Below are 25,629 nucleotides of genomic sequence, written 5' to 3'. Positions count from 1 at the left end.
CATTTAAATGGCTTTTTATTCAAATTACTATATGGAAATTCAATTTGAATTTTACGAGGAGAGAAAAGTGCTCGAGAAACAATAAAGATTTTTTTTTCTTAGCAAAAAAAAAGCTCTGTGGCGTTGACAATGGGTAAGATGGAGACGCCTGGTGTCTAAGATGGTTCAGTTTTCAATCTCCGTAACATTCAATTCAAATTTTGACCCAATATCTCTCCCACATTTCTCATGTTTATGCGCCCCGAAGCAATTAAGCGAGGTGTGACTGCATGTGAGCAATTTTAATCACTTTTCAATATATACGTGAGCACACATATTATTCACAGAGAGAGAGGAGATAAGATCCATGTTGTAACGTGCCATTATACATGGATTAATTGTATATTTGCGATTAGGGGCAAAAATTCACATCTCTCTTCCGGCAATCTATGAAACACGCTCTTTGGGGGTACCTACCTCTGTAGTCTGAATGTGTGGCAAACTCCATGCACTTGCTCCGTGTCTCATCCATTTAACATGCCTTAAAAACTAAAACAAGTGTCAAGCGCACTTTATCCACTGAGATAGAGAGAAATGGATGAGGATTAAAAACAAGAAGGTGGAACACTTCGCTGGCTGCTCAATTTTGTGGAAAATCTATTTATAAATTCACATTTCTATACGGAGGAAGCTTTTCTGGCTTTCCCAAGAGAATTTTTACTTACACGCTATGCCAATTGAACTGGATGATTTGTAGATTTTCTTTTTCTTTCCTTCATCTCTATATTGGCTTTATTAATAGAGAATGGTCAAAAATAGATTTTTAGAAATAAATTCATATATTTTAAAATGTTCTTCATGGTTTATTAACCCCGTTTTTCCCAGGTTGCATCCACTATATCTGGATTTAAGAAAAAAGTTTTATTTATTTCATAACTTACTAGTTTTAGAAAAAATACATTTTAATGTTTAATAATTAATATATATTTTTTTTAATTTTTTTCTACACGTTTGTCAGTTCATTCTGTAAAAAAAATACGAGAAAATCACATGATCGTTCTATTTAATGCATATTTACTTCGTCTAGCAGAGTCATAAATTGCAAGTAAGAGCATAGATTTCGATGCAGTCCTCTTATGTTGCATTGGCTGTATAGTGAATAAATGACCGGCTGGGCAATAAATGTGGATTGTGTGTGGAGAGGTGAAAAGGTAAAATGGAAGATCATGGAGTATTTGGAGTAAAGGAGGAACATGGAATAAATCATGAGGAAACAAGTCGTATGAGGCAAGTCATTCGATCATTGAGGAGACTGTTGCAGCAAAACAACCTGCAGAAGTGTATGAGGTGTACGCAGAAGAGAGTTCTTCGCATCTTGAAGCTTGAGATGCCAACAGGTTTTTGCCATTCGAATGCATTTTTGTGCACGATGGTTACAAAAAAAAAACAGTCGAGAAGTTAACTTATGAATCAGATACGCGACTTTAGCTCGCAGATTGAGCTGGCAAATGCACGATAAAAAAACGCACCTCCATCGGAGGTAAAGTGCAGTGAGAAATTAACTTTCGACATTGGATAATATTTTCACAATTCAGAGTTTCTTCTACAATACATAAGACCCGCCACCACATATTTGTTACATCTCGTACATAATTCCGTGCTTTTGATTGACAAGCTCCACGTCGAAATGCAATATATGTTTGGAAGAAAAAAATCTGTGACGGGCAAAAAAAGCGCATAAATACTTGGAAATCTTTTTGCTGTAATTTGAAACCTCCTATCCGGCGGTAACAGGTATACTACTTACCTGAAAAAAGATTTTATTCATAAAAATGCGACACTCAGTAGCCGCCGTTTTGCCACTCGCGGTGCTTTAATTGAAAATTATTATAACAATTTAAATTGAGCCTCTTACAGGTTTCTTAATTGAAATAATATTAAAATAATATTTATATTTATATACCCGCGTGGACTGGGACAAGGTTGTTTTTCAAAGAAAACGTTCCGCAATCATGTACCAGCTCCTCGAGCTTTTTTTTTCTTTTGCCTTTTTTGCTTCTTTGTTTCTTTTTTTTTTAATTTTCTTCTACTACTATATAAGACCACTGCTTTTTCCCATCTCCCCTCACTTCTCCAACATACTCCCCACTGCTCTTCCTCTTTCTCACGCTACCATACTCGCAGTTTCATAGTTTTTTTTATAGAAAAAAATGTGCGTATATGCGTTTAAATTAACAGAGTTGCAAAAGAAATAGATTAAATATTTTACAGATTTTTGAATTTTTTTTAGTTTGACAAGCAGTGTGAAAAATATGTTTGATTGTAAATAAATTAATTCATTTGTGAAGGAGAATTTTTTGAAAATACGATAAATGCAGCTTTCAGGAATTTTTAATAATAACTATAATATTAATTTTTGCCAAAAAGCTTTCCGCACAGCTATGCTAAAAAAATGCTTGCATTATGTTTTTTATTTTCTTTTTAAAATTATTCCCATATTTTATTACAACAACTTTTAATAATAATAATAATTTTTATTATCCTCGCTACAAACGAGTGTATGGAGGAACAACAACTTTTATTTAAAAGAGTAAAAAAAAAAAAATTAAATAAGCTTTAATCTAAAATCTACAAACTAATAAACTTTTCAACTCAACCCACGAATGGATGGAAAAATGTTTGCCCTCTGAATCAAATGAATAAGGTGAGGGTATATCAGATGAGGAGAATATATACGACGAATACCTTCCTTCAATCAAGTGACTTTGACACCCATCTCTTAGAGACAAGATGAGGCGATCTGGGTGATCTGCTGGCATCTTCTGGCCCACTGTGGGGTCACATAAGTTTTTGGTGGATATTTTACGGGGAAAATTGCATCACGATCCGGTGACACTGCATTCCATGTTGCCAATTAGCAGGGGGGCGCCCTCTCAATGGGGGCCACCGCGAGGCTCTATAAGAGGCGGTCTGGTCTCCCGCATTTCTCCCATGGCACTCACCTCCCCGCCATACCAGGCACGTATTTGGGGGAGTGCCAGTGCCAATGCGCAGCGTAGATTTGGGTATACTGGCTGATTTGTGCTGTGGCGCCGACGCCACTGGTCGGGGACGCTCACAATCTCTTGGGCAAATGGGTTTGAGATCGCAGAGAGACACCGGCTGCCAGTTTGGCGGATGCCACTGAGCGCTTTCACATTCAGTACATTCAGAGAGGGCGTTCGGTACGTGCGTGTTTGGTATATTAACCCTCTCGAGCGCGAGATTTTTTCGCAAATTTAATTGCCAAAGAATTTGCATGAGGACTTGATCATATGACCCTGCTTTTCGAATAAATCACATGGTGTACTCCCCCTCTCGTAGCCTGGAGAGCATATGGATTTTTGAGGTGGATACTGTGGTACACTTACGGTTGACAATAAAATCGGTGTCACGAAGAGTTTCCAAAAATAAATCTTCGCACTATGTGGCTCCCTTTTCCCTTTTCCCCATGCCAAAGAATCTGTGTGAATGGTTGATTTTTTTTTTGCATTAATTCTCTGTGGGATTCTCTGGCAGATCACATTCTCACAAGAGGTGCTGTGTGGAGATCAACTTCAGGCTAATTAGTTTGTATAGTTGACAATGTGAGAGTGATGCTGTGAATTTTTTTGAGGCTTGTGAATGGTGCAGGAAAAATGCTCAAACAAAACGAAATTCTCGATGCTCTTTGAGTACTTTTTATCCACGCGGAGGGAGTAAAGTACGCACTGGTGGAATCATTATATTGACCTGAATTTTCCTCAATGTGTGACATCATGATGGTGCCATGGAAATCGAAGCCGGGTGCCACAGAGCGCGCACAAAATTAATCACATAATGGTGGTCAATTTGTTTAGTGTTATTTGTGTCCTTTGTGTAACGTGTCCCTTCTTCTCCGTTTTTTTCTTCTTCTTTTTTTCCTCTCACCTGGCGCCTCCATTGTCGCTGTGGCACACGGCCCTCCTCCATCTACGCACTGCCCCAAGAATCGTCATGGTGGGAAAAACAATATTGCCCCATTGAGACCAAGAAAGGAGACCAAGTAAACAATTTCCATTGTGACGCGTTTTGTGTGCGACTTTAAAGGTGAAAAAGCGAATGCTAAACCACCCCTTTGTGTTGTACTAATTAATGCTCCACACCCTTATTGAAGGTGGTCTCTTTATCATATTTCTCCCAGCGGACAAATCGCTTTTCTTCTTGACGTTTTATTTTTACCCATCTTCGCACCACCCCCGCGTCTTCTTGCACACACTTCGCAACCCCATCTTCAACCACATAGATATATAATCTATGTATCAGAGAAAAAACAATCCAATACGCTCTCCGGGGCAACATATCGAAAGAAGAATGGGAATTTCATCTCTTTGGGATGTTGCGTGTGCAAATAACTTTTGTGCAGCCATAAATATGCCCTCCGCAGGGCGGATATTATTTTCAACATCACAACTAATTGCCACACTACCCCCTCGCTGTGTGAGAATTTCATTTTACCCACCACCCGCCTCGGAGAACCATCATCGAGGAAATTCCACCCACACTTTTACTCTAACACAAAACTATAACCACTTGTGGATTCACTCGGATTTCGACAGGAGAAAATTTGTGATGTGCTTCGATAGCAGAATTGCTTCCCCCCTTTTCCTGCTCTCTCTCTCTCTCGCATTTTCTCCCACCATCCCCATTTCCTGTACACTACCCCAGTCCACCCCTGGTAAATTGGGCAGCAAACAGGGGAGACTATTTGAGAAATTGTGTATCTTGTCGCACAAAGAGTGACCAGATTACTCTTGTGGCCAACAAGAAAGCTTCAATTTCCTTCCCAAAATAGACCGTAATTCAAAGCTCTTTGATTGAAGTATGTATGAACGGAAAGCTCTTTATATGTTATGATTTCAAAGCTTTCAAACAATTATATTTTCTTCACTACACAACAGATAATTCTTTCCTTTTAGCTTATTTTCTTAAAATTAATTTATGATTTTTATTAAATTTTCCTTAAGCGAATCACGATCCTCTTTACTTGATGAGTTTCCAAATAATTCTGTATTCCGTTCCAATTGAATAAATTCTGATTAGCCTATATAAGTTTAATTTTATATTTGGTGAACTACAAATTTATGTATTAATTATAGGTAATTAAATGAAGTAGTCAATTGATGGTAGTTCTGTATATTATTTACCACTAATTAAAGCTTCTACTAATTTATTTTAAAATTTAATTGGATAAGTTGGGTAACAAGTATGTAATTGGAGTTTAATTCTATTTTTGGGGCCAAAATTAATTATTTCGATGAATTTAAATTAATTTCAATATTTTCACTGGTTATTATGTTTATGCATTGTAAAGCAACTATTGTTATGTAATTCATGCATATTCCAATATTATCATTTTAATAAAGAGTTTTTAATTAATCCACAAATGGATACATCTTTCCAAAAATGGTGTAAAAGGAGTTTATTCACTTTTGCGCTTATTAAAATAAATGGATCGACTTATTTTAGGAAAAATGAGCATTTAACAAAAATGGACATAATTTTTATGGTTAGCAAAATGTTTCCTTTTACCTCATTTCTGTCTTTTTCCAAGGGCATAACACTAACATTCGAATATGGGACTACCACTAGGGCCATGAACCCTAAACTACGTCATTTATGATGCTTCATAAAAGTTGATCATAAAAAAAAACATATAGACGTTTTAAAAAAAAAGAATTAAAATTAAACGAAGCTATAGGTTGTACGTGATGTCCTTAAAAGAGAGCGCAAACCTTCTGGGCACTTTTGCAAAAAGGAGGAACCCATCCCTTACGTTTATGTATGGCAAAAAGCTCATGGCAGACCTTCATCATCGACCACACTGCTGACGTTCGATGATGATGACGCCTCAGCTGAAGTGACAAAAAACCCTGCTCTGTGATATCTTATCGAGAAATAAACAGAGTGTTTTTCATATAAAAACACAGATGAGGGTAAAAAGAAGTCGTCATGGAAGCTCCTTCAGCTGGCTTCTCCGCATCCTTTCGTTTATTTTCGACCAAACGTGGGTATATGAGTACAAAAAAACTCTAAATCCCCTTTGCCCTATATATTGCCTTCAACTCCATAAAACCTTTTCTTCTTTCTTTTTTATATCTCAATACCACAATCCCTCAAATCATCAAATCATCCACCAAAGTGATGTCTTTATGTGAAAGTTGGTGGAATAACCGCATTTTGGGATACAATCTCATGTTGAATCTTGGCATATTCTGCACTCTAATGCACCTCATTGCTACTAGTTTGTGGCATGTGCAGAAGCTCAGTAAATTGATGGAATATATCGCCTGTGAGAGTCATGCTTAGTGATGTATCGAATATCACCTGCCCCAATCACACGCCGTATGCTATATCTCCCCCACAAACACATCAAATCACGACAAATAGCATCCAAATGATTATCATACATACACTCTATCCCGCCACCTCCCCCGGATGATGACGAAAGCTCCGTCGAAGTCAGCAATTTTCGCTGAAAGCTCATGAATTTATAATTTTACCTCCTCTCCAAATGTCGAGTGTTTTTCAATGTGTATATGTCTGTGCCACATGAGCATTTCTGAAGAGCTTAATTTATAGAGAGTCACTCGAGAAAAGTCACTCCACATTTTCCGCCATCCTGCATAGGTCCTCAACCCTTTTAGATTTTCACACAAAAAGGGCCTGGAGTTAGAAAAGAGAGGTGTAAAATAGAAAATTTGCAGAATAAACTTCAGCACTATCTCTATGTGGGGAATTTATGAAAGAAAATCTGCTGCGGAAAAGTTCAAAAGTTAAGTGTGTCCCCATTTTTGTGAAATTCAGCTCCATGTCTGGGATGCAATTTCCACATGAGAGCTTCTATTTTTCATTGAGGATGCTAAGCGGTTAATTTAATTTTAAATGTAAATAATTTTCCTGGAAGGAAATTCTTTGTTTGTGCGAGCTTCTTTAGCTACATTTCAGAGCTTTTAGTAAAATGAGATGACATGAGTGTGCTGCGAATGCTAAATAATAGTCTGTTTTAAATCATTTTGCACTGAAAAGCTCAACCCACATAAAATAATAATTAAAATTTTTTAGATGATAAAGAGTTCTCCTCAAAAACGTCATCATTTGAAGCTTTTTAGCAAAATTGCTTTAAATAGAATATATAAATATTTCTTTACTCATTGTATAAATTTGAAAAAAAAAACAAATTTTCAATTTATTTAAGTTTTTCTAAAGAAATCAAGTAAATCTTTAGATGAAAGGGAAAATTTCCAAATACGCTTCCTCGAGTTACCTCAAAAAGGTACACAAGCTTTTTATTCAGAAAGCAACATAAAGTAATATTCTTTTAGAATGCTTTTGTGGGTGGTTGTGTCACAGGAATTCCTGGAAAATATAAATTGGAAATTTAAGTTCCACTGAAAACGCACAAGATATTTCATGAAGCATTTCTCAGAAATTTAATCAAATCTCTCTGATTTTTTATCCTCTCCCTCAAAATCCATAAACTTTGATGGATTATGATTTCTTTGTCAAAGAAAAATATTTGCAAAAAAAAAAGTATTTTAAAAAGAATTGTTAAAGTAGCTAATTTAAAATTCAGTAATCCTTTTGTGAGCATATTAATATACAGAATGTTGTAAATTATTTTCAAGTTAATTAAAAAGTTTATGCCTTGTACATAATTTTCAAAATACTAAAAATATAAACATTTCAGTGAATTATTTTACAATTTTAGCAGGAAGTTGTTAAACTATTAATTCATGCAGAAATTCAGCAATATGTTCCCTACTACGCACCAATTCGCTATAACAGTTTACTCCGTATGCCCCTTTTGTGTATTTTCATTTGCAAATTTAGGTTCTAATTCACGTTTATTTGCAGAATAAACCTAAATTACATCTGTGATAAACTAAAATGTACTAAATGATGCGATACCCCATTAATTTACATGCATAGAGAACAGCATTTTGTATGACTTTTGAGATGTTACAATGAATTTGCACTGTGACCTCTGGCGTTATTATAATACTCTGCAATTGAGCAAAGTGCAAAATTGGATGAGGAGTCTGTGGAGCGTGTAAGAGAGAAATTCTACACGCTGCAACCATTCTTGAAATAACAAATGCGATAAGGGTCGACGGGAGAGGTTCTATCGAGGTACATCAATTGAATTTTCTTCTCACTACATTAATGCACCTTGTAACATGAATAGATCAAAATGTTACAGATTCAATTGAAATAGCTGCTCACCAGGTGCAAGAATTCTCCTTGAATTTGTTCACGGAATTTATTGCAAAATTGGTTGAATAATTTTCTTTCTTAACAATTATATTGCATTTAATTGAGAATAAAAATGCTCAAAACATCATACTAAGCCCCTCGCCCTCACCTTTGGCAACGGCATAATATGTGAAATGTATATAAATTCTCTCATAGCGCAAAAGTTCTTCCCATCAATGACTCGTCTCCTTTCACAAATCACCTCTCATCGTAGCAAAATGCTCATTTAATCTAATTACGTCGCACTAATTAATTGTGCAACATGCTCGTGTTGGTGTGCCAAGCTCGGCAAATTCTCCCTCCAAAGTTATTTAATTTCTCACCATATTTACAAAGAAGAATCCCTCCGTCTTCCACATAAAATTATATTCCTCACGCGTCTTTGCTTGCATTGGTATTTTGTGCAGACACATCCTTTTGTAGTACAAGAGAAGTAAATTTCAATCAATTTCTATTTTAGTACCCGACCACCGAAGCTGGTGACATTCACAATAAATCTCCTTCATGTCGACTCCATTCTTATGTATTTGGTCTTCCAGAGAGATATCCCATGTCTCGATGCTTGATAGACATTTGCGGAGACTTGTAGGTGCTTCTATGTATGTAGGTAGAGAGACCATGAGAGAGGTCTCACAGAGCTAAATGTCGCATCCAGACTTAACCACAGTTTAGACATAATTTCGAGTAGAGTTACCAGCCTTTATGCATTGTTGAAGGATTTAACACAGAGAGAAATCCTTCCTGTACAAAGGTCAGGACAAATGTTTTCAAAAAAAAAAATCTTCAAAACTTCGAAGTAAACCTAAATCGGAGTAGAGCAACTATGACTCTTATAAACGTCTCACGATTTTTTCACATTCTTTAAGAAATTGTAAAATAATTAAAATTTGTTTTAATTCCAGAAAATCTAAAAAAAAGAAATCAAACAATCGTCTCAAATAAATTTTAATTGTTTACTTATTTTGATTTTAGAGCTTTGGAAAAAACTTCTTTTACCTCAAATTAATTCAATTTACAAATTTTACTCACAAAATAACGTCTTAATTTCATATAATTTAAAAATTTAATCCACCCTTAAATTGTACATATTTTTCTACCTTTATCATACTTTTCCAATTTTCCACCAAATAAGAGTCCCTCACATAAAAGTTGAAGAAATAAAATTCCTAAAATGGGTATTATGTGTTCCTTATCTAAATATGAATCCACAAATGGAAAGGAAAAGGAAATAATTCTGATCGATTTCCAGCGGGGTTTTTTTTTCATTTCTGTGAAAACATAGTTTAATGGTGGGAGATTGGTGGATTAGCCAAAATGAGATTAGTTGTGTTTTCCAACCGAACTTGGGTTGAATTTGCTGCATCGCGAAATTGTCTGCAATTTAATTAACTCACTCGGTGTACGTTTTATGCTCATCCCAACATGAAATTCTTGCTTATTCAGGAAATTCCATTCATCATGTCACACAATTGCCTCAAGCTTGAAAGTCAATTTGGTTCGGGTGTATGGCTAAAAGTGGGTGCGCTCCACATTACGACGTCACTATATTCCCTCCATGTAAATTAATTGACGAACCATCAATCCGGCGGCGATCACAAGAGTATCCCTCCCCAAAATTTCCAACAATGGCTGAGGGATATTGTGAAATTTTACTCGTGAATACCACAAGATTGAAGTCTACCGAATTGCTGGGAGCTTTTGCCTTGCATAAAAGCTCCCAAATACCATATTATGATAGTCCATATACACACAAATTGCATTCCTCCTCTACATAAAACATACTTTTTTTTAAATTGCAAATGCGTTGACTTTTTTCTGCTTGTTTTTTAGTAGTTCGTCATTTTTTTTTATGAATGTAATTGCAGCTCCCCCATTGTGTCCATTAGTGGTTGCAACTTATTGCCGCCCTTTTTGTGTGCACTCTCATCAAATTGTGAAATTATAGAACATTTTTTTGTTGAAATAATTTGACAGAAATGGAAATAAAGTATCCAGTATCACGAGATAGTACACTGTGAGGGTGGGGGTTGAAAAGGAAAAAGCGCACTATCGTGTATTTATTGTTTGAACATTGTATAATAGCATGGGCGGGAAGCGCATTGCGGATATATAGCATTGTAAGCTACCGCGTGCTATATACCATTAGCGTGTTTACACCCCAAGAAAATGTTGCGATGTAGCATTGTCTAGATGGATTTTCTATATAGAAGAAATTCAATACAATATAATAGAAATATTTTCAATTATTTCTTTTCTCAATTTCCCGCAATATTGATAATTTACAAAATAAACATAATTTTGAATGCCTGCCAATTGGAAGCTTTTGCAGCAATGACAAATATGTCAAATAATATAAATGAAAGAAACTATTTTAAAATTAAAAAAAATAACTTTTTGTTAATGAGGATTCATAAATGCACAATCACTCAACACTAATTCCATTACAAAAAGCTTTTAGTCTGTAAATGAAAAATAGATATTCATTTAACATGATCAAAAAAAAATTTGCATGTTTTGAAAATTAATAATACAGACAAAGCTTCATTGACATTCATTATAAAATAGTTTTTTTTTGCAGATAAAAAATTCTCAATTCCTGACAATGCTTCGCTTAGGATATTTTCCCGCGACTTTTCAACAAAATCCCAACAAATTAAATTAAATTGAAAAGCAATTTCCTAAAATAGGGGAGTTTAAATATTTATTTTTAATTTCTAAGACGATGGTAGAAAGACGATAAGAGCGTTCTGAGACGGAAGGTCTCGTGGCTCGCGGCACCTTGTGGAAGGTGAATGATTAGTGAGCCTCGGGGTAAAAAGGTGACGTGAGAGATGGGGCCTCCATATAGAATACCGCGAAAAGTAGTTTGACCCACATGGAAAAGTCAAATTGGGTTTCGTGTGTAAGTCAAATAAACTATCCGCATTTTCGCATTACTGAAAGCCACCGCACGTCTTTGCAAAAACACACCGCATTGAAGAAACTTTCCATACAAACCGTCATAATGAACCCCGTGCGAGTCGCGAGGAGTTTTGGTTTTTGTATGCAAGAAAATGCTCGTGGAAAACTTTGTGGGAACCAACGTGAGTTTCACGTGCATCTCATCCATTTGACTACAAACTCCCACCACACCTGCGGGAAGTTGTGCTCAAGCACGGAAAATTTTGATATGTTTGCAATGAATCTTCTGCGCGAATGTTAGTTTAATGATTTAAAGATTATGTTGGGATGTGCTGAGAGGTGGAAAAATGCTCTATTAATTTTGAATAATCTCCCACAATTGCAAAGAAGATGACAATGTGGTAGATGTGGGGAAAAAGGTGAGAAAAGCAACTCCTTCTTGTCACTCAAACAACATCGTGTCTCTGGCTCTTGCCCAATCTCAAGGCAATTTAGTGCAATTTTGCCAATTACACCAAGTCCGTGCCTAATGAAGTTTCTGGTTTTATTATCACAGCATATCCGAGAGCTCTCTGCTGTGTATGTGACACAAAAGCAGCAATTTTATGAGCTACCTATCGCACACCTCACCTCCTCAGCTTTGAATCAAGACAGGGAATTTATGGGCATTTTAATGAATAACTCTGCACCACACACATGCCAAGCATATAAGCCTAATCTCCGTTGACACTCTCAATTGTAACACGATGAAGGTAGCTCTATCTGACACCGCACCAGCCAAATGAATAAGCCATCGATTTAAGCTACCAACCTCCGCAAACATGCCATAATAACTAATATACGCTTTTCCAACATAAATGCTCTATCAGGATTTTGAGATGATAATCTTGAAGCAATTTCTCGTAGGATTATAGACAAATTAATGGATTCCATTGAATGATCACATGGAAAAAACTTTATGCTCGCTCTTCTAGCATTTCTATTCAGTAAAATTCTATCTTGGAAATTAAGAGATATTTAATTCATCTTCCATCTTAACTCAAGATCGATATTCTCTTAATACGTGAAATGTATTAAATAAAATATTTGAAATGGAAAAAAAAGAAATATTAAGACATTTCAATTAAAAAAGAAAATTCCATTTAATGCGCTCTGAAAAAAAAATAATCGTGAGATAATTTAATTTTATAGCTGTGAGCTTAATGCTTTTGCAATGAATTAAGAATGAGAAAAAATTTCAATTGAAAGTGCTCTGACCGTTTGAGATTAAGTTGTATATGCAATTTACTATTAAGTCACAAATATTCTGTGAATGTGCAATGTATATAATCACCAAGGCTATATGTACAACACCATTCCCATATCTCGAGTTTTCCACAAAGTCATGAAATATTTCCGCCCCCGGAAAAAGAGAGGATTAAGCAAATGCTCGTGGATGCAAATACCACGATTAGACGACGCAGACTATTGCAAAAGAGAGTGCAGAAGTAAATGCAAAAGAGATGTGCAGGAAAGCATAGAAAGTTCTTTTTTATATATTGTTCGTATGATTTATACAAAATTCTATCTCGTTGAAGCAAGTTCAATTCAAGAGAGCTTTCGAGGGCTTCTGAGTGTGGCAATAAAATATGTGGTGCTTTTTGAATGAATGTGAATTAATAAATCTTGATCAACTTGTACTACTTGAAAGGATATTTAACTGCTGAATTTTGCATAATTAAACGAAAATGGAGAACGAGCAGTGAATCAATTTCAGTTTAAGATGAATGCAACATTGTCGGGGAGAAAACTTTCCGCGATGTTTTCCCATTTTCTTCATGGCAAGAAGAACAATTATTTTACATCTGCGTCGCAATTTTACAATGAAAAATAATGGAAACTACTGTTCCGCTTCATTATAAAATCATTTATTTGAGAGCTTTTCTGTCGCGCAAAAGGTCACACGGGTGAAAAAGTTTTTCCATTTGAAAATACTTAATTTTCCACCCGCAAGTGTGGATGTAATTTTGCGACAAAAACACACGACACTTTCACGGGGAGGAAAACTTTTTGAAAGAAACTGCGTTTGAAAATGACAAAGCTGTCTCCACAAGTTAGAAAATTATGTGGCTTCGTGAGGTAAATAAGTTGAAGGAGATATACTCCAGAAAGTTTGTCTGCATTGGAAATGGTAGGAAAAATTCACAAAAGATCCCTTTTTCAAGGGAAAAACTAAAGGAGCACAAGAATGCATAAAGGTTGTCAAGGAAGAATTTTTCATAGAGAGAAATTCATCAAGAATTTCATCTAGCCCTTTGGCTTTTCATGAAATTTAAATTTTTCAAATTATGTGTATAGAGGAAATGCAGAGAAGTCAAACTTTTTCTAAACTCTCACGTCTATATAGCACTTCCCTTCGCATACATTTTGGTCATATATTTATTTAGGTCAGCACCCCACCGTGTTTTAGAAGGTACAATCATTGTAGAAGGATTTTATATAGTAATACAATCTCTGAAGGGATGAAAAAATCCAAGAGTTCCGTACCTTCCTCTTTTGAGGGGAACGTAGATGGCGCGCGGACTGGTGCAAATTCGGGGGTAAGCGAAATGCAAGGAGGACCTTCCTCCCATTCACAAGATCATTTGCTTTCGAGCGCTCATGGTGATCACTTGAAGGGTCGCTTGAGCTGAGCGTTTTTTCTATATGGACTTTTTTCTATATGGACTTTTTTTTTGTACCTACGTTGAGTGGGTTGCAGTAGAGGTGCACAAAAAAGGGCTGAAGGAAGAAAAATGTACACGGAGTTGAGTTCAGATCTTGCAACATTTTTGGTTGTACATGAGTGGGAATGAACAGAAATACATTTTCTTTCTCTTTTGCACAATGAGATCTTCCAAAGTCTCGAAGAGCACAAATTTTGTCTTTTCGAGCAAAATTCTGCCTCCAACACGCTAGTTCATTCGACATGAGCTGATATTGTTACTAATGAATTTAAAATACTTGATATGAACTTTTATTTACTTTTTTTTTTTTTTAATTTTTTAGAAGTTTATTTAATCTCTTTTTGAGTCAACTTTGAATCAAAAATTTTCTTCTAAAGGTTAGTAAAATAAAAGAAAAAAAAATAATTGAAAAAAATTGAGTTGATTAAAATATAGACCAGAATAATATAAATTCTATTTGTCAGTTTAACGAATAAAGTGAACACAACTTTTATACTTTTCAGCGATGTTTCGGCATATTTTTTGTCGCATCTTTAGGATTTATAAGTGTGAAATTGTATGGATTATCGGACAGAAAACTTTATATAATAAATAATTAAGTCAAGATATTTTCCTCGATAGGTCAATCTAATGTGATATTTTCGTCCTAGAATTTTTTAAAGGCCATTTGAGGGAATATGAGGTTTAAATAAAGTTGATGATATTTTCCGACATTGGAAATGGTTTTTCACCTAAGATATTATTTGCAGTTTCTAATCTCACTTCTCATCTGTTAATCCGTTACAAAGTATTTTACTTTTCAAATCACTAAAACAGAGAAGCATACAAAATCAACCATGATATTTTTGGAATGGAAGGCTAGAAAATACCTATCTATATAATAAAGAAAGGTCTGTTTGTTGGTAATCTTCCGTCGTGTTCGGCTATACAAATCTACACCGTTTGACCGATCGTGATGAAATTTGATACAGATGCCTCTTATATCAGAAGATTTTAAACAGCCGTATTTATTTCCCTTTAAACCACATTCGAGTAGCCTAATTTTTACCAATATTTTAGAATTTATCTAAAATTTTCGCGAAGCGCAACTAATCCCCGCGAAGCGAGACGTAAATTGGAGTGAAGTGACTCCATACTGTTTACATTAGCGACTAAATTCGCCCCAAGTGACATGTTCAGATTAAAATAATTATACTGACTGAGAAATCCCTTTAAGTTAGTAAAAACCACTCATCCGTTTCGTATTCTGCACTACCCAGCTAATGAAGAAATATAAAGATTTAAAAAGCGCTAAAAGAAAAATTTTTTGAATATTTTTTTCTTAACATGCGAAAAGTATTTTTGGAAGCCTCAAAAGAATTCTTTTTTATTCTTAAAATATTAATCTGACTATCTTTTCAACATAATGATGTACTCGATGTACTACTTCAAACACAATTATAAATCCTAAATTCCAAGTAACACTATGCTGAAACATCGCTAAAAATTATAAAAAGTTTTGTTCACATTTTTTCTTTAAACGCCTTAACCCTCCGTACTGTGACCAAAACACTTATGTGAATTACAATGGGGTAGGTGACCGACCCCATAGAATTTTTTGCAAAAAAGCAAAATCTTTCAGTCAAATGAGCTTTAATAGACTCCTTGGTACTCCCTAATAAGTCTTTTATCCATTTTGAACACAAAAATAAATTTTTCAATGTATTTTTTGATGATTTTTTTCAATAATTTTTTTATGTTAGAATCTTCTAGAAAGAGACTAATAGTGACAAAGTGAAGAGAAAATGGAATTTTGACTGTTACAACAATTTTTGAATTCCCTCTTTATATATTTTTTCCTTATAACTTTTATTCTGGTGGTCGGATTGACCTGAAATTTTTACACAATCTTCTCAGATAACCAAAAAACTTATTTCTCAAAGCTTGGTTCTATGTATATCTCTAAGAACTAAGGTGTAATAATTCAAAATATAGCTCTAGGGTTGGTCACCTGCCCCTCATAGTATACGGAGGGTTAAATCCGCAAATAGAATTTTTCTATTATTCTGGTCTAGCCAAATATTGATTAATTATTATATTTTAAGCAATTCGATTTCGTTTTTTGAATTTATTTATTTTTAATTAAGTACCTATATATTTTTTTAATTTACCAAATATTTCCACGGAGTTTTCAAAATTAATATTTTACTAACCTTTAGAAGAAAATTTTTGATTCAAAGTTGACTCAAAAAGAGATTAAATAAACTTCTAAAAAATTAAAAAAAAAAAGTAAATAAAAGTTCATATCAAGTATTTTAAATTCATTAGTAACAATATCAGCTCATGTCGAATGAACTAGCGTGTTGGAGGCAGAATTTTGCTCGAAAAGACAAAATTTGTGCTCTTCGAGACTTTGGAAGATCTCATTGTGCAAAAGAGAAAGAAAATGTATTTCTGTTCATTCCCACTCATGTACAACCAAAAATGTTGCAAGATCTGAACTCAACTCCGTGTACATTTTTCTTCCTTCAGCCCTTTTTTGTGCACCTCTACTGTAACCCACTCAACGTAGGTACAAAAAAAAAGTCCATATAGAAAAAAGTCCATATAGAAAAAAGTCCATATAGAAAAAACGCTCAGCTCAAGCGACCCTTCAAGTGATCACCATGAGCGCTCGAAAGCAAATGATCTTGTGAATGGGAGGAAGGTCCTCCTTGCATTTCACTTACCCCCAAATTTCCTTAAAAAGACCTCGTGCGCCATCTACCTTCCCCTCAAATGAGGAAGGGCCGAAACGATTTTGGCACTTTCGCCCTTCTTTGTAATACTAGGTCTTATATAGCAAAGGTACAATGTATGTAGTATAAAGCTGACTAACATGCTGGAGGGTCATCCCTGAGAACTCACCCACTTTTCCTCAGTAAAGATTGACTTTCGGGCAAAGTTGTGATGGGGAAATAACAACAAATATGGATGCGGGAGCAATGTATATAAATTAATTTGTGGGATTTCCAACTCTATATATGAAGTTGATTGTCCAGAGGTCAAGCATAAATTCACCAACATCCCCCCGTATACAACTTTATTCTCTCTCTCATGCTTGAAATAATATCCAAACTTAATCCTCCCGCAGGCGATCGATAAATTTATGGCTTTCTGCCAAGAGGATCACCCAGGAAAAGTACTTACATTGCACTTCCTTTTTGCAAGGCAAAAAAAAAGCTCGACCAATGGAGACGCCTGGTGCTTCAATCAATCTCAATCATAAAATGTAATTGTCATCCAATAAAAATTTTACGAGTGCTTCTGCATGGTACGAGATGTTATCTCAAAATTGAACCGGCAGTCATTAATCACATAAACGAATTTCCTCAAGAATATCTTTTGTGGTTCAGCTGGAAATTTCACACGAATATCATTCCCAAATACTTTGGTGCAAGTTTTCTAGCATTAGTTGAAAAGATGTTTTGATGTTTATGCAATACACAAAGAACTGCAGTTGAGAGCATTAAAGAAAAGGAAGAGAAATTGCGCTCAATTGCTGAAATTTAATTTTAAATTCAGTTTATTCACTTTACTGTTCTTGTCACAGCATTATGCTTCAAATATGTGAGAAAAAATGAGCATAAATTGGTATTAAATAATCTTTTTTTTACACTTCCAATCAGAGTAAAAGGAACGAATTCTAAATAATTTCAATACTAAACCCAGTGCTAAAAAACCCCATTTGGAAATTTAAATATTTAATTTCGGAGGTTCAAAGAATTTACAAAAATGTCATTTAGATTTTATGTACACAGAATACCTGTATGAATGGGATGAATGTGTAATTTTTGGACGATTATATAACTTCAATGGCGTGTCTGGAATTCCTCATTGCATGGGGTTTACTCACCTGAATTTGTTTGGTGAAAGAAAAATCCTCAATCCCACCCTTTTGGAGCCACTGCATTGCGAATCTCTGTTAATTTTCCGGAACACCAGACCGGGATTGCGAATCATGTGAATATCGTGGTCGATGCAGGTGATTTAGGTGGAACACTGTGTTGAGGCAAATGGTGTTGGAGTGTTGGACGGCGGTAGAACTATTTCAACAGTGGAAGTGGCCAGAAATGTCAACAGGACACAAATAGCATTCTCAGAGCGTAAACGGGAAGTACGCTAACACTGGCAATAAAGACGTGAAATTTACAATTCAAATTTCTCGCCGTGTTCTGGCGAGTAAGCACATCCCCCTTCGGGAAAACAAGGGAAGCTTTCCCGATAAGAGGGATTTTTCTATCAGTCACTCATTGTTTATAGTGTATCGAGGAGGGGTAGAACAGTGTTTGCTATCGCATGTTTAGGAGACCTTTATCTGACTCTGTGTACCCCCTCACATAATTTTTTATCGTGATTGTGAATCCAGTGATGTGAGAATAGATCCATCTGCGACAGAAATATCTGTCTGGGGGCCAACTTTTGCACATTCACAGTGAGAAAAATTAATTTGATTTCTCACAAACCAGCCACAAGGACCCTTCCCGCGAGGCGGGAATCACGGTGAGAGCCATCAATTTGCGAAGAGAATATTTGACTTGTGCGATGTGAATGGACGTGGTTTTTTTGTATGAATAGTTAATAAAATCAAAAGAGACTTCATTGTATGTCAATCACACTCTGTGATTTTCTCTAAGTGATTGTTGGATTTTTTTCTGCATTCATCGAGAGCCAATAATTCCCCACAAGAAGTGACAAAAAGTACGCGCGCGTGATTGACTTTTGAAAGCTCTCGTGAAGCAAACTCGTGAAACAAAAAAAAAGCACTCAAAAGGATTTTCTGTGGAAGCTGATAGAGTGTTTGCTACATAGAAATTGTACATAGCACGTATATAGCAAACTAAAAGCCCACCCTTTGGAACCCTTCCACCGCAATGCTTATGAACTTCTTGGAAATGTGCAGGGTGAAATTCAACACCACCAACTCGTCTCCATGGTGTTGAGGATTACAAAATCAGTGAGTTGTTTCCATGTAAACTAATCAACGGATTTACCTCTTGCATTATCAATTAGACCACCGATTTTCATAATATTCGTTTTTTTTTCGGGGTGGCACATTGTACGCGGAAAATGTGCCACAGAGACTCCACGGGAAATTGTACGGAAAACCCCATGAGTGTGCATATCAGTGGATTTTCGTGCATAATCAGTCCATAAAACAATATTGTGCTACTGAAGATGTGTGATCCCGAAAGTGCCAATGACAGTGTGGATGAAAGTGCGACACGTGAGGATGATCGTGACCAGGGGCGCACAAGTAAGGATTTGGTGCACAAATGCAATTCAGATCCAGGTGGTGAAAGGACAAGTGGGTCAAGTTCGCAATTTGGAAGTGTCCTCAGTCGATCGCTGAGGCATCACACGGGCACAGTCACGAGAAAATGCGTCCTCACACTTGATGGTTATTCATATGTGATAGGTAAGATGAAGCTTCTAATCATTTCTTCGCGTTAAATAATTCAATTTCTTGTGGCGATTGCGCAATATCTCTAACAATGAGAAATATTTATATATAAACAATTTTCCTTCATTTTCTTATTTCTTGAAAATTTCGAAGTACTTTCAGTTATTTTTAAAATCAAATTTTAAAAAAAATTTCGCAAAGTTGAGTTTTTCCTTCCAATAATACTTCGCGTATCGCTGTAGCAACGAGCCGCGTGGAAAGTTGAAAAGGCGATTTGCACTTTAATTATGAAATCTGAGTGAAAATTGATTTGCTAATGGGAATTGAGTAATCCCCATGATGAATATTCATGCTTAACAGGCAGGTCTTAAGTGGCTAAAATTTTCGGAATGATTAATGAGTTGAGCTTGTTGATTTTCATCGCTTAATCGTCTTGACAAATCATTGCCAAACTTTGCAGACTGTTGGAGATTTTTTTCTCAGTCAGATAAACTTGCTAAAAGACTTGCTGAAAAAAAACAATATATAATAATTTTTTTTGTAGATCTCCATGGCCTTATGGGTCAATGTAGATTTCGCGCAATCCATGCCAAATTAACTTTCTCTTGTGTAGAGTTAAATGCGCAGCTTTAATTGAATTTCAAAAATCCATTTCTTGAGCCTCCTTCTCGTATTTTATCTGCCATTGTGAGATAGATATGGGGAGGCTCTATCGTGTCGCGCGAAAGCTAGAATGCTAACAAACCCTCGATTCTTCACGCCCTCGCAGAAATGTACACACAATTTTATTGTCGTCCTCAAAAGAAATTGAAAAGAAAAATGTGTGAGTGTGTACATTTTCTCGATATATGGTGCGAAAATTCCAATTCAGGCAACATTCAATTTTCATTTTTTAGGGTGACTCGTGAATATTTCAATGAAAGCAAATTATGAATTTATGGAGAGACTAAAAATATTTTTCCTTCTTCTCGCGACGTTTTAGTCAAGAATTTTTATTGAATTTTCAATGTAAGTCTGACACACTTGACAATCTCCCACATCATTTCGTACTTCTTTGTATCTCATCCATTCCACATCACACTCACACATTCCATCATTGAATTAAAACCAATCTGTTTTATGTCTCATTTGCAAACAAATTATATTGTAAAAATGTGCTGAAAAATCCATTTGGCAACATGAAAATATTTTTCAAAATAAAAATTATCTCTTTGTGATGTTCCTAAATTAATGATTGCAGGGGGTGACAGCACTCAACTGCTATGAGTGTCGAAAAATTGTTGACACAAATTGTTCAACATAAATGTTTGTTCATTTTTATTACTAAATTGAAATGAATATTTAATGCAATTTTGCAACATTTCAATTTCTATTAAAACTTTTATTTGCAATTATTTTTTTTAGCCTTTGAGGAGATTTTATTAAAATTTTCATTTAAAGCAGATAATGAGAATTTTTATGGAGGATTTTTTTTCAATTTTTTTTAACTCCATGTACAATACATTCTCTTAAACAAAACAGAATAATTTTCCTGACTATAAAGAGACTTCTTTTCTCGTAAAACGATGGGATTTAAAATGAATCAGCAACTCCTTCAACGTGTTAAAGTTCTTTTAAAATTCGCTCCGCCACAAATTCTAAATTTATCCTGATTTTTTCTCTGACGATGATGTTCCTCCACATTCTTTCACCTCCTACTACTCAAGAAAAAAAAGAAAAATCGCGAGAGCAACTTTCACTTTGCTTGTAATTTCATTGAAGATGTGGTACTCGCTTTTTCTTTTCTTCCTTTTCGCAAATGCCATCTTTTTCCATACCATTGCTGTACTACGGTAGAGGTACCTTCTCAAGGAACTCCCGGGGATGATATTCTCACGCGTTGCAAAAAAAAGAGAAAATGACAAAAAACCACCCCCTCTGGTTCAGTGTTATTTGCAGGGAAACATGCTTATTATGTAAATTGAGAGCGATGAGTTTAGTAATGAATTTGGAAAGAGTTTACAACGCACTCCGCGGGAGGAGGGACAGAAAAGGTGGAAAAACAACACATTTCCTTTAATGCGTTAGCAAATATAATTTATTTCTGAAAAATGTGTTTGAAATGTTTTCTACCTGAAAGGTTATTTTATTTTCTTTTATTATAGTTTCAAGATTAAAAATATTAAGTTTTTAAGTTTTTAAACTGTTATTAATTAAAGTTTAATTTAAAATTAAATATTCATAAAATGAAATGCAAATGAAGAAGAAAATTAATTTGCATAATTTTGTATTTTCTCCGTTATGAAATAGTTTCTACGTTTTGAATAATTTAAAATATATAGTTTAGTACAAAATATTTTGTTTTAATTATATATCTTAATTCTAATTAAATATTCTCTCAAAGATTTACATTACGTACATTCTCCAGAGAAGCTTTTCTTTATGGAAATGCTTTAAGAAAATAATTTTTAATTGCCTAAAATAAGAGTATTTTGGAAAAAAAAAGAAATTTTCCAGCTCATTGAATGTTTATCCGGAAAAGCTGGCGAGGAAATTAGGGTCTAGCGTGGTAATTGCGAAGGTTACAAATAACTGCAGATTTTCTAGGGATTTCCACAAATGAATGTATTGAAATTTTCCTCCATATATAGGGGGAGGGGGGGTGGAAGAATAAGGGATCTATCTATTCTGGGGAGTAAATAGAGTGATTTTTCCTTGCTGAGGGAGCACAATTTAATTGCTTTGACCTTTTGATTGCTTGGGCAAATAACAAAGGAATTAAGATTGTATCTAAACAGGAGGATTATATACAATTGAAATTAATTGATTTGGAGCCCATATATTGGAAAACATTCCCTCCCGCACACACCCATGCGTTTAAACTGAAGGCCCACATCGGTGGCTGATAAATCGTCTGTAAACACGGCGTAAACAATTTTCAAATCTCGCTTGATTGCAGAATTTTTCCACACTAATACCACGTCCGTTAAAAAAAAATCGCTGTTTGTTTAATAAAATTTATCGATGAAAAAAGAGGTTTTCCGTGTTTTTCCATCAATGCTCAATTTTTATATTTTATTTTACAATTAAAAAATATTGAATAAATATGCAAATTTACAGGATTCAATGCAGAATTTGTCACCAAATAAATCAATTAGGTCTATTCGTGCAAATTCCTAGAATAGTTTAGCATATGGATGGGCTTTATAACTCGTGCTTTTGATTTATTGTACCAGCAAAACATTTATGGTTTAATATTAAATGAAAACTAATTAATTCTTATTGTTCTGTTTCCACGGAAACTATGCGGAGAATTTGTTTGAATTGTTTGCCTTATGAGCATATATAAAAGCATAATAATTATGTAGTCTTTGTATATTCTTAACATATAGCAATGCTAATCCAAAATTTAGAATTTCTCATTTTCTTTTTAAATTATCTTCTTTATAAAAACATATTTTCTTTCTCTATTTTAATGTTGTAAAATTGAAATTTCCCTTTGGGGGAAATTAATTCAAACCCTATTTAATTTTAATAGAATAATAGAATTTCTCTATAATTTCCACGCAATTACTGTGCAAATCTTTTTAATCCGTTTTGAATGCATTGAAATTTTGAATAAAAATTGATTATTTCAGCAATTCTATAAAGCTATGTATATAATTTTCCCTTTGCGCATCATAAAATATGTAGGATATATATGGTGAGCTTTTAATGTGTGCGAGGCATCGAAATGGAAAGTAATTAATAACATTTCAGTAATCTGAAGAGCAAATAATACTTATATTTATTATTTGTGGTCAGATGGGTGGAAAATATCAATTGTCAGACAAAACAAATAAATATATACAAAATCCAGAAGCTCATGGTCGATGGGAATCAATATAATCAAGAAAGTCCAATATATGGGAGATTTTTTTTTCGGTGACGAGATAAGCTTAATTGAGTTGGAAAGACTAATCGTGGAAATACTTGAAAGAAGGAAACACTTCATTCCCCAGAGCAAATATTGAGATGCCTGGTAAATAAAAACTCATTGGCTATCGCAAGTAAATGTTATTTTGAAGCGTTCTCTAAATAAATTAAGTGATGGTTAGGTACTTCATAAATCATGTTGAAAATTTATTGAATAAATAGAAATCTAACGATGACAGCGAAGATTAACGTGGCAGATACGAATAATCTTCCACAACCAGCAGATTGAAGAATTATAACGTTGTGGGGACCAACTGTGAGTGCTGTAGGATCTATTAGGACCTCTGGATCTGGACGGAGGGATGTGGTTGAGGATGAAATGATAACTTCAGTCTCTTCTACGTCCCCAAAGCTCTGCGTTAGGTCCACCGTGTACTGATTGTTGGAGAAATTAATGACAAAAATGTAGCTCTTTCCGTCGACGTTGAGCTTTGTACGCCTATAGGCGAAGATGTTATCATCTGCCAAGACTTTCGACAAGTAGGCACCGTAGATAAGGGTTTCGGTTTTGCGTAGTTCCGCCAGTTGCTTGTAAAATTTATAAGTACTCCTTTCGGCTGCCTTCTGATTCTCAAGATTGAGTGTACCGTAGTTTGAATGTACCGGCAACCATGGTGTACCGGATGAGAAGCCTGCATTAACAGTACGATCCCACTGCATTGGCGTTCTGGCGGGATCACGAGATAACTCCTGATACCGACTTGGATCTTGCGGATTGCACGCCTGTGGATCCTTTGTCTGCTCCCATGTGATTTCCTTATTATCCACCATACCAATCTCTTCGCCGTAGTAGGTGACTGCAATACCTGGAAGACCCATCTCCAGAGCTAGCAGACCTTCAACCATAGCAGCTCCATAGCGCGTGCCAACGCGATTCTTGTCATGATTTCCCAGTACCCAGTTTGATACCTTTCCTTCGGGAATTATGTGCAGCCTATCATCGATAACACGCTTAAAGTCTGATGGTTGAGAGTCATCATGCAGATCAGTGATCATAATGAAGTTGAACGGCATGTGGGAGCCTTGACGTGTTCCATTCTGATAGTAGAGCATTGTCTGTTCTGGATTAACCCAAGCTTCAGTCATCATGATTCGCGTATCACCACCATGAGTAGCCTGCCATTGATCTAGCAATTCTCTCCATTGATAAATCATGTCGTATGTTTCATTGAGATCTTTGGTGTAGATGTGATCGAGATAGCCGTAGTCATTGGGATCTGTTACACCCCACCAATTTATTGGTTCATCAATGAGTTCTTCAACTTCAAATAGATGATTAATGGCATCAACGCGGAATCCATCGGCACCCATTTCCAACCAAAATCTCAAGACATCCTTCATTGCTTCCACTACAACTGGATTGCGGAAGTTCAAATCAGGTTGTTGGTAGTCAAATTGATGCAGGTAGAACTGCTGTCTCTTCTCACTGTATGTCCATGCTGGGCCGTAGAAGACACTGACCTATGTGAGAAATTAAAAAGTGATTTATTAACACTAAACTCCAAAACCTTCTCTAATTTTTAAAAGCTCTCTTGAACTTTAGAATCCTTTTAGAATCCTTCTCCTGTAAACTTACCCAATTTGTCGGAGGAATTGGCACACCAGCATTGTCGTAGCCTTTTGGATCCCTCCAGACGTACCAATCGTCGTAGCCATTTTCACGATTTTCAGACCATTCAAACCACTTGCACAAGTTGCTCGAATGATTGGGAACAAAATCCAAGATGATCTTAATACCAAGAGATTTTGCCCTTGTAAATAAATTCTGAAGATCAGCCATTGTGCCAAAAACAGGATCAACTTCAGTGAAATTGGCAATATCGTAGCCAAAATCCTTCATGGGTGATGTGAAGATTGGACTAAGCCATGTTCCGGTAATGCCCAAATCTGCTAAATGCTCAAGTTTACTGGTAATCCCCTGAAGATCTCCCACACCATCCCCATTGCTATCCATATAGGACCTCGGGTAGATTTGGTAGAAAATTGCCTTTTCATACCAATCTCTTGTCTGTTGGGATTGTTTATTCCCAGAATTAATCTGCTTTGCTGCCATAGCAGACACAAGGCATAAAATGCCAATTAACTGAAGAATTTTGTCACCCATCTTCACATTCCGCACTTTTTCGCACAATGAGATCAAATTAACTGAAGCTCCCACGCTTTGGGAGCTTCTTTATATAGATCGCGATGATGTTGTGCAATTTTCAATTCTACGAAGATACCGATGATACTGAAGAACATCACGTACGAACCACGTTCGTCTTTCATGATTTACAACAGATATTTGACTCATCTTCTCCACCCTAATCGCACGAATCTGATTTAAACTGGACTATCTTCTCAGAGTCTCTTAAA

General features: G+C 35.5%; 2 protein-coding genes across 11 annotated transcripts in view; one reads left to right on the top strand and one right to left on the bottom strand.

The window, feature by feature from the left end:
* LOC129788971 (dual specificity calcium/calmodulin-dependent 3',5'-cyclic nucleotide phosphodiesterase 1-like) overlaps positions 1 to 25,629 on the top strand; it is a 155,009-nt gene that overhangs the window by 84,430 nt on the left and 44,950 nt on the right. For 2 of the 10 annotated variants that reach the window (XM_055825520.1, XM_055825512.1), the window contains exon 1: positions 17,010 to 19,335. The exons of 5 other annotated variants lie outside the window; for them this stretch is intronic. In XM_055825520.1, coding sequence (XP_055681495.1) covers positions 19,095 to 19,335 — 241 coding nt within the window. In that variant the 5' untranslated portion in view covers positions 17,010 to 19,094. Of the gene's footprint in view, positions 1 to 3,190; positions 3,556 to 17,008; positions 19,336 to 25,629 lie in introns of those variants that run through there. 3 more of the 10 variants (XM_055825514.1, XM_055825519.1, XM_055825516.1) reach the window with 3 other exon arrangements.
* On the bottom strand, positions 23,341 to 25,421 carry LOC129789004 (maltase 2-like). Its single transcript, XM_055825597.1, has 2 exons — positions 24,851 to 25,421; positions 23,341 to 24,735 (listed from the first exon to the last, which is right to left on the bottom strand). Exons 1-2 carry the CDS (start codon positions 25,376 to 25,378, stop codon positions 23,422 to 23,424), a joined length of 1,842 nt encoding a protein of 613 aa, XP_055681572.1. The 5' UTR covers positions 25,379 to 25,421; the 3' UTR covers positions 23,341 to 23,421.

The sequence above is a fragment of the Lutzomyia longipalpis genome, chromosome 2 (genome assembly GCF_024334085.1).
Source record: "Lutzomyia longipalpis isolate SR_M1_2022 chromosome 2, ASM2433408v1".
Lineage (NCBI taxonomy): Eukaryota > Metazoa > Arthropoda > Insecta > Diptera > Psychodidae > Lutzomyia > Lutzomyia longipalpis.
The sequence above is the reverse complement of the archived record's forward strand: the minus strand, read 5'-3'. Positions and strand labels throughout refer to the sequence as shown.

Bases quoted from the DNA above. Each gene is read 5' to 3' on its own strand.
- LOC129789004 (XM_055825597.1), bottom strand. From the start codon at position 25,378: ATGGGTGACAAAATTCTTCAGTTAATTGGCATTTTATGCCTTGTGTCT. The intron at 24,736-24,850 runs GTAAGTTTACAG...TTTCTCACATAG, and splicing joins CAATTCCTCCGACAAATTGG to GTCAGTGTCTTCTACGGCCC.